The following is a 12510-nucleotide window of genomic DNA, read 5'->3' on the forward strand; positions in this document are numbered from 1 at the left end:
TATTTGCATGCCAGGCATGTTATAACCACTCAACAAATGCGCTGTGTCACATTGCCGATTGCTTAACTACACATTCCATGATAGTGTTTTGCCATGATTGATGATAGTTATCTTGGCATTTCTATTTGTTTAGTATTTACCCTGAAGAATCATGGATATTTCTATAACTGGAGCTGGGAATACCGGCTGTTGAAAAGATAGCTGTATTACTGTAAAAAGGAAGAGAAAGAGAATGCAACCATAGAAAAAGAAATGAGACATAAAGTAGCATTTCTTTTCTGTTTCTTTTTTTGTCAAACTAGGCATAGGTTATTCTGAGAAGAAAGGGAAACATACACCTACTGAAAACATTATAGCACACTGATAAAACCAAAGGAAGATAGTACAGATGTTCTTGTTTAGTGAATTTGGTGGCAGGTTGCCTCTGTAAAGGCTATAGGATCACGTAAACGGGGATCAAATGTGTTTTCTTTCAAAGCAAGCCTGGGCACTGGAGCCTGTTTAGAGAGAGATGGTAAGGTGTGTAGGCAGCCTTGCCTTCCCACCCACTCTATTCAAATGGAAATTGCCCTGCTGATGCCACACTGGCATGTCTGGGCACAAGACAATATTTACAATTGAGGTTTAATATATGGAAAGAGAGCTACTCAGTCCAGACACTGAATGTGATTGTCACCCTGAAGAAAAGCAACTTGATTTCTTTCAGGTTTTCTAATCCACTCTCTAGTGACTAATAAATTAGGCAGAAAATTAAATCAAGGACATCTAACAGTGAAAGCTCTCAAATCATTTGTCTGAAGAATGGGTTTATTTGGATATTCATTGGTTATGGCCTGTATAATAGTTTAAACGTCCATTATACATTACTCCTTAGTTGCCACATTCATTCCTAAGGCTTTTATTCTAGCACACATTTTTCTTATGCTAATAAAAGGAAAAATGCTAGATGAATAACCTACTTGTTCCTGGGCAGTGTCCTATATTCTCCATTTGCCCCTTTCCCCCAGTAGCTGTTTTGTCCTCCCTGGGAGCCAATGTTGTTGCTTTCTCCAATAAAAATGGACTGTGTTACTTCCAGGCTGGAACCCTCATCAGTTGGGAAAGTTCCATCACTATAATTAGACAAAGAAAAACACAGCAGAGTTCAAAAGATTAATTAAAAATACATTCAACTGTGCTTTTAATTAAGATTCTGAAACAGCATAATTTTTCATTTCAGAATAAGGAATCCACAGGCATAAAAAAATATGGTTTAAAAACATCTTCAGAAGTCAGCAAATTAGTATCTGTAATAAAGGTAGCTCAGTAATTGTCATTGTTAAGAGCAGTTTAGTGGTCCAGGCAAACACAATTTTTATATAGTATCCTCCACACTAGATCATTATATGGGCCAAATTCTAGCCCACAAATGGGAGGAAAGTATATAAATGCTCCAATAAGTGAGGAAACACATACACAGCTAGATTTGTATCCACAGCTGAAGTCAACAGAGATTCGCATCATCTGCAACAAGCTCTGGATCAGATGTCTAAATGCGATCAATCTACCAGCAGTTTTTGGATTAGAACAGCACAAATAATTTCTGCAGACCATAACCGGAGGCAATATGGTCAGAAGAACCACTTTGCAACCCCACAGAGGGCCTTTGCCTGCCACTGATGCATGGAACAACACACAAGCACTAAAATCTCCTTGAACTACATGAAAAAGTTCAGCTTAATGGCTAAACGCAGCCCAAAAGGAAATAATCAGGGGTTATGACATATTCTTTAAACAAACCGAAGCAAAAAAATTGAAAGTGTGTGTTGTTGCATTCATTAATGGTTATATATGTGGTAGGGCTGATGGTTTGGGAATGAAATGAGAGATTTTCTTGCATTTCAAGGTAATCACAGGGGATCTCTCCTCTCCTCTTATTCTTTAGTCTGTTACTTGGACATAACCTTAAAACAAGACATATTGTGAGAAATGAAATTACCTAGCAAGAGTCAGTCCAATTCCATTGTCTGAAAACCTAGGAAGAAAGAAATCCAAATGTGAAAAGGACTAGGAATATAAGATAAGTTAACATCAAATAAAAGCCACCTATGCTAATAATGAGATAAATGATATAAACACTAATTGTAGTAACCTACCCAGAGTTGCGGAAAATAATGTCCCCACCCCTGGCCCAGGCCCCGTGGTCATTATTTTTAAAAGCGATGAGGCCATCAATTAATGCGGGAATACGTGGCTTTTCAGGGTCGGCATCCTGATGTGGGCGGAACCTGAAGGCAGAAAACTAGTTAATATTACACAAGAGAAATGGGAAACGTTAGACACAGGAGGTCCTATTGGTCAAAGCTGTTTCCAAATACAACCTGATGGGATTAAAGAAGTAATTTTGTTTCTATTTTCAGCATAATAGGTACTGGGAAAATATTTGTTTCATTCTGTTACTATATCTTACTCCAAGACTGAAGCCAGCAAACATTTAAGTGTCAAATTCTGGCCTCACTGAGGTAAGTCCAAAAGCTCTCCCTGACTTCAAAGTTTTTCTTTAGGGCTGGATTTTCCAAGGTACCTTCATGACTATCCAAACCCCTTGGAGACTTTCTATAGAGGCTCTTAAGAACACCACTGCACGAGAAGGGGACAAGCCAAAGCACAACAAAGGAGAGGGCTTGAATCTCTAGTGAGTTGTACCCCATACACTTGCAAGACCCTGGTGGGTAAGACCAGAGCATTAACTTACTTCCTTTCATCTCAGTGACAAAGCCCGCAGAGGCTTTTTACAGTAAACTTTATATTCCCAAGTGTGAAGGTTGTTAAAAAGTTTGTACTGCAGATTTGAGACAGGGACTAGTATTAAGTGTAGAAACTAAGGTGCAAAATGAATTTCACCATCTAGGTTTAAACTATTGTAAGTAATTAACAACAAACAGTACAGTTCACTGGTACGTTAATATAATTAGGAAAACCATATCCTTTTACAAAGGCTTCTCGACTTAATCTGTAGATCCCGAATGCACATCTCTAGCAGTAATGATATTTTGTATGATTCAGTGTGTAATTTTGAAACGTTTGCCTGTGTACATCAGAGATAATATTCCCATATGTTCCATCTACACTGAAGCAAAGTAACCTGGCCCTTACGTATGCTGTAAAGGTCTGAAGACACTAAAACAATAAAATGAACTAAGACATGTTAGCCATGTAGCATTTACTCACCTAGCATTATCTACAGTAAGATACTCTCTAGGATCTTCAGCACTGGCTTTTGTTGTTTTTACTCCTTTTCCAATAAACAAGCCAGCCTGAAAAATAGATATGATTTCAACTGTTTTCACCAGGAGACTGACAACACATGACAAAGATCAAAAGGCTTCATAAACAGAACACTCCACACAGGCAGCCCCTGAGTTCAGGCACTAAGTGCTGTGCATACCAGTGCTCTCCATCCCAAATACTGACCTCTGTGCCATTTGGATGCTGACTCACTGAGGCATTACAGTAGCTTTAGTTTAGTATGTCAAAGTCAGGGCAGAATACTACAGTGCTGTTCCCTTTACATCATTGCTTTAGTCTGGCTTCAGAGCCAAAGCAACAAACTGAATCCCTCAACCCCTTCTCACTCAAGGAAATAAGACATCCCTCCGAGCCCTTGACGACTGCAGGAAAGAGTAATGTTGCAGTTAATAAATAGTGCTCCTGCTAAGGGCCATGGCCTTAACTCCTTTTAATTTTGGATTTCTTTCACAAATAAAACAGAATGCAAGTCATGCATCTAAAAATGCCGTTACTACATTGATAAATGAACATATAATATATATGTGGCTTACTCCTACACACACACACACACACACACACACACACACACACACACACACACACACACAAATATGAGCCAGCATACAGAATATATGGATAGAGCACAATAAAGTTGTTTTGACTTTCCTTCATCCACTTCATTGTTTCCTAATGATAAACAAACAAAACACCCAACTAAATAATAAGATTTGGCTCCTCTCATTCTGGAATTCTGAGAAATAATGAAAAATGATTATTTTGAATTCCCATTTTGGGAAAATGTTTTCAAAGAGATTTAAATGGTTAGTTTTCATTGTCAGAAGCAATGTATTGGCCCCAAATCCCTACTCCAGATCCTCTGCCTACCACCCACAATGCACTGTGCTAGGAGGGAAGCATAAGGCTTTCTGCACTTTCCTACTACTGCATCCATGAAATCCATAACTCCCTCTAAATCACCTCTGTGGTACATGCCCCTCTGTGCCATGTGACAGAGAGCAGCACTCACACATTCTTCTACACCAGTGATTCTCAAGCAGGATATCAGGGCACCGTGGGGGTCTTCCAGATCCTTTGAAAGGTGCCACAAGGTGTGAAGAGGCAATCAGATAAGCTGGACATGGGCTTTTCCTACTACCCAGCCCCTGTGTATGGAGGTAAGCACTGTAGCGTATACGATTAGTGTTTGAAATTGGGTGCCACTCAGTTCACAAAAGTTATGGATGGGTGACTTGAGTCCAAGAAGGTTGAGAACCACTGCTCCATACCACGAAACAGTTTATACTGCTTCAGTTTGAACATCAACACTCATCTGCCTCACAGAAATAATGTGAAAATTGATTACTGTTAAACCAGCACTATGGAAATGATGAATCTCTCACACTGACTTTCCAAATATCTAAGAACTGTATACAATAAGCACTAATCCTTATGATTGCGTTTGTGATAATATATGAAAATCTCCTACATGCCTTGAAATTAGAATGGACTCTGTTGTTGTAAAATATCCCCAAAGGAGTAAACTCAGCTTGTCCCTCTGGATATTGTCCCTCAGACTGTCCCGTTGGAACCCGGTGGAAGATGTACCATATCCCAACATCCTGTAAAATAATGATATGTTAATAATGACAGGGCAACCAACTCCAAGATCCAGTAGTACTTAACATTGCTGCCTGCACAGATTAAATACATAGAACCTGCTTTTATCAAAGAAGTATCCTAAACCAAGTTTGCAAACTGTGCGTACAAACCCAGCATGACTGTGCACACAGGCGAATGTGCCTGATGTGCACACAGGCTCATTGAGCACCTACTTGTGGATTTTGCATGAACAAATGTGGCAGGTGCAATTTAGGCAGTTGCGGGTGCAATTTAGGCAGTTTGTTTGAAAATTTGGCTTACTGCATATAAACAGAAAGTGCTGTGAAACAAATATGGTTTGGTACAAAACTGTGCTTCCAATTTTATATTTTAATTATTAGAAAATGCAGTTATCATTGTTAAAAAGTCAACATTCACCAGTCACCACACAATTACTTCCTGCAGAGGAAATAATTTAGGAAACCTTTCTAACTAAGACTAGTTAGTTAGACTCACGGGGACACAGAAGGGAATTGGTGAGGTTTTATTCACCAAGGCGCCCCCGGGGGTTACAAGAAATAATGGCCACCAGCTAGCAGAGAGCAGATTTAGACTGGACATTAGGAAGAACTTCTTCACAGTTCGAGTGGCCAAGGTCTGGAACGGGCTCCCAAGGGAGGTGGTGCTCTCCCCTACCCTGGGGGTCTTCAAGAGGAGGTTAGATGAGTATCTAGCTGGGGTCGTCTAGACCCAGCCCTCTTTCCTGCCTATGCAGGGGGTCGGACTCGATGATCTATTGAGGTCCCTTCCAACCCTAACATCTATGAATCTAGCTAAACACTGCGGTGGATTACCTCGGGCTGTTGTAGAATCTTCATCAATGGAGCTTTTTAAAAACAAGTTAGACAAATGTATGAGACTAAGTATAGTTGATCCTGTCTCAGCACAGGGGGATAGAGTAGATGAATTCTTCTATAACATGGAAAAAACTGGTATCACTGATACCAGTCTGATAGCTGTAGCCAATTAGTAGCTTTTTAAGGAGAACCACTGCAGACAAGGGATGCAGCAGGGCACAAATGGAACGTCCATATGGCCAACACAGATGTTTTATTAGGTCAATCATTTCCTAATTCTTTTTGGTTTCATACAGCAATATGCACCCAAATTTTACAAGGATACACTAAATATGTGATACTTTCATACCGATGACTTCAGTAAGAGTTGCATGCACATCAATTACTATTCAATGATATTACCTGAGCACCAGCTGCTGCATTGTCTATTAAATTGTTGTTTGGGTTAGCAATCCAGAATGTGCTGACAGCCCTGAAAATAAAAATCAAAATGATCCTTAGTGGTAACCAAACAGGAGGAGCTAAATTTTCATAGCGCCACATTGGATTTTAGCCACGGCACTCCCATTGACTTTTAATATTTCACAGCACCTTTTAAATGATGCTCCTTGAGGAAAATAAAAGTGTCAAGTGATGTCAGCCATGTTCATTTATGAAGCCACATATTGAAAATGCTGTAAATTATATGAGACTATTAACACAAGATCTGTGCTCTGTTCAGCTGAAAGTTAAGGAAACCTTATGTCATTTTTTCCCCCCAAGAATCTGCTGGGGACAGAATTAAATAGCTATGGAAAAATGTTTGGAAACTGAACTTCTGTTTTGCTTTTTAGAACTTCTGGGATAAGGAAGTCGGGTCTATAATTCTCCATGGATTTACGATATTTTCAGAAGGGTAACTGAACAAGTCCAGTGGAAGCTGCAAATGGTTCAATAGTAAAAGGATTAACAGAGTTGTTATTTTGACCTTTGTTCAAATAAAGGAGACCCATTGATTCAAAGGAAAGACCCTCAGTGGCATAAACAGAAACTATATGTACTTAGACCAATGCTTGATAAAAAATAATGTCTTATTGCCAATAAATACTGCACATAAACACTATGTTAAATATTATCTTCCTGAACATAGCAAGTAATTTGAACATTTTTATGAGACAATTCTAATGAACACTTATTAACAATACTATTAAAATTTTAGGGAATCTGTGATCACTTGAGCAGTCTTAATATATATCCATATTAGGGCTGTGCGAAAAGGAACCGTTCCATTTTGCCTTGAGTTTCAACGGTTCAAAGGAACAGTGTTCCATCTCGAATTTCATTTTGAGTCGAAACAGCTGTTCCATTCCATTCCGTCGAAACAGAAAGACCGTTTTGATACTGTTTCAAGTTTTGCTGGGGATGGGAAGTCAGCCCAGCTGAGATGACTTCCCATCCCCAGCGCTACATTGTGCTGGGGGTGGATGCAGCCCACCTGGGCTGCTTCCACGTCCCCCACCCTAGATTGCGCCAGGGCCAGGAGGCAGCCCAGCTGGGCTGCTTCCTGGTGCCCTGGCATGATCTAGCGTGGGGCACTGGGAAGCAACCCAGCTGGGCTGCCTCCTGCTCCCTGCCAGATCTTGCGCTGGGGATGGGAAGTCAGCCCAGCTGGACTGACTTCCCATCCCCAGCCTATGATTGAAACATTTCGACTTTCAAAACGCTTCGACCAGTCTCATTTTGTTTCAAGGCTATTTTGATGGCCTTTGTTTCATTCCGATTTTCCTGTTTTGAGCTTGAAAATGGCCGAAAGTGTCGGAATGAAACAGTCAGTGAAATTTTGTGCAGCCCTAATCCATATCCCACTGACATTACTAGTTTGCAGGAAAGGGCCAAACAAATAACTGCAATATTCTGTCTGTTTGAGCATACATAGATGAGGAGCTCCAAGGAAATCAATAGGACCCTAGAGAGTAAAATGGACAGGATTTGATCCTTAAATTTTTTCCAACACAACATGGTGTGTTGGAAAATACAGGGATACTAAACAATATTCCCCATTTGCAACTCTAGTAGAGTCAGAGTTACATGAGTGCCCAAAGTACAATGGACCAGTTTTCCAAACTGGAAGTAGACTCCAGGCAACTATAATACTGTTTACTGTGCAATAAACAATGTTAATTATAATTTATGTTAATCTCTATATTCTCACTAAATCCTCTAATAGACTCTAGACACTAACGTACTCATCTACTAATGACTAACTTACTCTAGATGCTATGGTCCAAATTCATCTCTAGGGCAAACAGGCAAGAAACTCTCTTTGAAGTAATTGGTATTTATGTCAGCTTAAGCTAGGACTGAACTGAGCCCCATTTAATCATGCAGACTTCATGGAGCCTTCAACATCCTACCTGAAGAGAGTTAAAGGGGTTCAGAAATGAGCAAACTACTATAATGTGCTTATCTCTTTCTAGAAACAGTGATGGAAATGGATTACAAGCAATATTCACAAACTAGGATTCAGATTCCTGTTAGCAGATACTTCCATGAATCTCTACAATTAAGGTACTTTATCTAGTAGCTCAAAATAATTTTAAAAATTTGCCATTTAAACCCAAATAGTAGCACCCAACTTGGAGAAAATGAACCCCACTCTTTAAAAAAAATCTTAGTTTCATCTTAAAAAGCTTTGAGGATCACATATGTAAAGTGCTAAGTGCAAATAATAATTATACTTCCTTGACTACTTACGTGCAATCGGTGCTTGGCAGAGGAATATAATTTCCATATACATTGCTACGTATTGCAAGGCACATCGCTTCATTACGATCTGAAGGCAAGATGGTTCCAGACTTAGTAAGAAGGCCCAAGTTGTGGTAAAATGTATTGCGTTGCTCCATTCCATCCTCAAGGAAAAAACAGTGACCCAGGGTATCATAGCCAATAGTATCTTTAACCTGAACCAAACATATAAAATACTGGTTACACGTTGAATAACTAGTCTTGGAACTAGTAGATGGCGTGGTTTGGCATGTCACTCCTTAGGGAGTAGGCGGAGGCAGGAGGGTATGGTGGAACATAAAAAACCGACGACTGGATGTACAGCTGGTACCGCTAAGGTTGATCCCCTGGTCAGTAAACCACATGTAAAATTCAGCCATGCTAAAAAGTTGTAAAACATGACTGGTTCACTCTCAAAACCACAGGAACATGATTTTATGTTTGACAGAACGTAAAATGCGTAACTGTCACAAGCTGGAAGCGTCAGAATTCCCCTGACAGCGTTTAACATCCTGCCAAGGATTTCTCTCAAGATCTCCAGGGTGCCTGGCCAGCAGACTGGGGATCCTGACACTGAAGTCCTCCACAACTTGCAATTGCACTTCTGCAGTATGTTACGTTATACTGTATGTGAAGCAAGCTTGTAGTTTGTTAATAAATCAAGCCAATTATCGCTAACCCCAAAGTTATTCCTAATATTCCAAAACAGTAAGCATGTCTTACATGTTAATGCATTATTTGTAATGCTCTAGTTTGCTTTACTAAGACATTTCCAAGAAAAGTACAAGATTTATTAATGGTGTGCACTAGTATGATATTTCTAGAAGTTTTCTCCTGCATTCTCAGAAACTGCAGCACCACGGCCTCCCTAATGATCTGTAACGGCTGTGTGGAGATTACACTCCACTGTCGCAGCTCACATAAGATTAACTGGCATGCACATGGATACCGCATTAAATCATAATTTGACCACAAGGGCTTAACACAAGCTTCCTTTGATGTACAGTCTTACAAAGACAAATTTAGAAAGCCTTGCTGTAACTATGAATACTAAATCAGGCCAGATAAAATACTATTTGTTACTAAATCATATTTGATAGCTTAAGTATTTCACTGGAGCCTAACTCTATAATTCAAATGAAATGGGCACACTCAGTTGCTACTTATGCATGCAAAATTCCCTTTCACATCAGTCAGAGCTGTGTCTATGTAAAGACTGTAAAATTAAATAATATTAACCCACTTGGTTTCTGAAGGTACACAGGTGGATGGTTAAACTAGACACAATTTCCTAGATTTGTATGTTGGAATGAACTACAATTGCATATTACATCTATAATCAGAGGTGACATAATTCCTCTGTAATTATTCCCTAGATTTCCACCAGTAGTCATTTCCCACTTAAGAATCAGATCTCTAAAGTGGCACCAGTAGTTCTTGTTTCTATCTCAATGATATAGCCAAAAGGGAAAAACCCCCATGACTGCATTTTGGAAACCCACTGAAAAGTTGACCCCGCTACGTAGAATTTAGGAACACGCTCACAGAGAGAGAGTCGGCTACAACATGTCTGACAAAGAATCTGTTAAGTGGTGGCGCTGAGCGGTGCCTGTCAATTCAGAGCTGGTAATTAAGACAGCAGGAAGTGTATTTAGCTAACAATCATCATGCGTCTTTGCCAGCTTGCTAGGAATGGTAATGCTCTAACCAGATATCTCCCTCATTAAGATGGGCAGAAGCTGCATTTTCAGCCAACATTGATCTGCTAAGAAGCTGTACAAGACTAAGTTCTGTTCTTTGGAAGAAGGTGGTGATGAACAGTAGGTCCATGTTCAAAAGAGCAGTAGAATTTCAGTTTGATGCTTTGATTTTCATGGACCTAGCTGTGGGTTATGAATATGGGTCTCAGAAAAAGAACTGGGAATAATGCAGCATTATTTAAAGAGTCTTTATATTTGCACTGAAAGATGGGGGTCCAAATGTATAGGTTAAAATAACATCTAAAGGGCTGCTTATTCTGGCATATAGATAATATATTATGAATATATATCAGAAAAAGACAGACCACCTGTGGTCCTGTGAAATTAGGGGTAGCATATTAGCGCTAAGTGATAAAAGGGGTGATATGCCTACAATTGAAACTGTCCATTCTTCAGTCCAGTGCCTTTAGTGTTTCCAACATCAGATAATTAGGATGCCTTTACACACTGAAATATATATAGCTCAGCAATACAATATAAATGACCTTTATGCACTGCAACACTATACAGTAATTGCTACAGTATTCTATGGTATGTGTTACACATGTCAGTGAAGCGAGAGGCATGTCACAACCTGCTTTTCAACTGTGGTAAGTAACCTAAGCTGTGCTGTGATGCCTCTGACTTATGACATGCACAATCCTGGCATAGCGGAAAAGCAGATATCTGAATTGACTTATTGCACTGACATGCGTGCAATATGCCAGAAAATGCTGCTCTTTTCTGAATAATGTCATAAAACATTGGGTAAAAACAAACCCTATCTAAATTGTTCTGCTACAAACTCTGAAGTTTCATAATCTAGTACCAAAATTATGTATATATTAGAGCGTCTATAGCTGAGTATGAGAAGAATAGCTACAGATCTATTTTCATTATTGTATCAGAACAAAAGGATTTCATTCACAGATTCAGATACTGCACTGACACCTTGCTATATAGTGTATCCATTGATTTGTCAGCTCCAAGCCCTTGTAAACCCATATGCCACCTACAGAGCTAGATTTTATATCTGGGTTTCTGATTTAGGTAACAGATGTGAAATCACAGATAGCCAGACAGCTCCTTATTGACTGCACTTTTTTGAAGGATTAAGACCACAAGTTATTCCACCTAAGGTCAACATCCATTTGTGCTCTCATTTTTCATCCCAGAGACCTGACTCAGGAAGTCATATATAAATTAGTGGTTTTGGTAGAGAGAAGGAGAATGTCTATTAACTCCATCCACTTCTGGCTGAGCCTTCTGGGGGCTCTGCCAACACATACACATACATGTTCTCTATAAGATGATAATCAATGCTTTTTGCTAGCCTGGACATTTACAACCATATCCTGTGTGATACATGCAAAGTGCTCTCAGAGCCCCTTCAACTCACAAAGACAGCATCAAATTCTGGCTTTTGGTGAACATGCTCCCCCTAGATGGTCATATCCACATGCTGTAAAATAATATACATCTATATTCTACCTTGAAACAGCTCTATATCCAGGAGCAAGAATCATCTTCCCTGAGAAGCACTTGGGAGTCAATGCCAAGGGCATTTATGGAGAAACATATGTAACATTCCCTCCGCCATAAATATTTCCCTGTTGGGGAGATTTTTATCCAGAGCACCAGTGCAGGTCATCAAAGGTATGCAGAATTTGGAGGTGACCAGATCTGTGCAGGAAACCTTTTCTTTTCCTTATTGAATACATTTTCTTTTTAGTCCTTTATCAGAATGCCCTTTCCACAATGTCAGAATTTGACCCAAAGCCAAATTCCCAAGCTCTTTTGCCACTGATGTGCCAAAAAAGGCCGTCTGGGGCCTTGTTGCTCATATTTCTTTCCATTAGTCCTGTGAATATTTTTTGGATTAGTCTAACACTGTTCCTGGCTCAGCCATCTATTTAGTATCTCTGGTGCAAACTAAAAAGCCTGTAACTTCAGTGTGTTACATGAAGGCATCCTTACATTTTAAATTCAAGTTCCATAATACCAAAGGTTGCCCAGACCTGGGACAAATATTTCATTATCTTTGATCAAGTTTAAAAGTATGACAAAACACAGAACTCAATATTTCTTTCAACAGATAAAACTACTGTGTCAGTCTAACTTTGGAACATTACTTTTATTTCACTAGTATATTTTTTGGCCTGATACCTTTGATGGTATCAACATTGATGGTATCAAAGTAAGTAATTGCACTGTTTTAAAATCTTGCTGGACATTTTACTTTTTTCTCCCCACATTTAGTAGTATACAAAATAAAAGAAAGA

The 12510-nt window shown here is 39.4% G+C and overlaps 1 protein-coding gene across 1 annotated transcript in view; it reads right to left on the bottom strand.

Moving 5' to 3' along the window:
- Nucleotides 1-12510, bottom strand: part of LOC102373756 (cell surface hyaluronidase-like) — a 72991-nt gene that overhangs the window by 43238 nt on the left and 17243 nt on the right. The window contains exons 8-15 of the mRNA XM_025215242.1: nt 12496-12510; nt 8460-8665; nt 6129-6198; nt 4761-4889; nt 3211-3296; nt 2136-2267; nt 1979-2014; nt 960-1112 (exon numbers count right to left, since the gene is read on the bottom strand). The exon at nt 12496-12510 is cut by the window's right edge and continues 207 nt beyond it. Of these exons, the coding sequence (XP_025071027.1) occupies nt 960-1112; nt 1979-2014; nt 2136-2267; nt 3211-3296; nt 4761-4889; nt 6129-6198; nt 8460-8665; nt 12496-12510 (827 nt within the window). The remainder of the gene's footprint in view (nt 1-959; nt 1113-1978; nt 2015-2135; nt 2268-3210; nt 3297-4760; nt 4890-6128; nt 6199-8459; nt 8666-12495) is intronic.

This window comes from Alligator sinensis, unplaced genomic scaffold, assembly GCF_000455745.1.
Source record: "Alligator sinensis unplaced genomic scaffold, ASM45574v1 scaffold1318_3, whole genome shotgun sequence".
NCBI lineage: Eukaryota > Metazoa > Chordata > Crocodylia > Alligatoridae > Alligator > Alligator sinensis.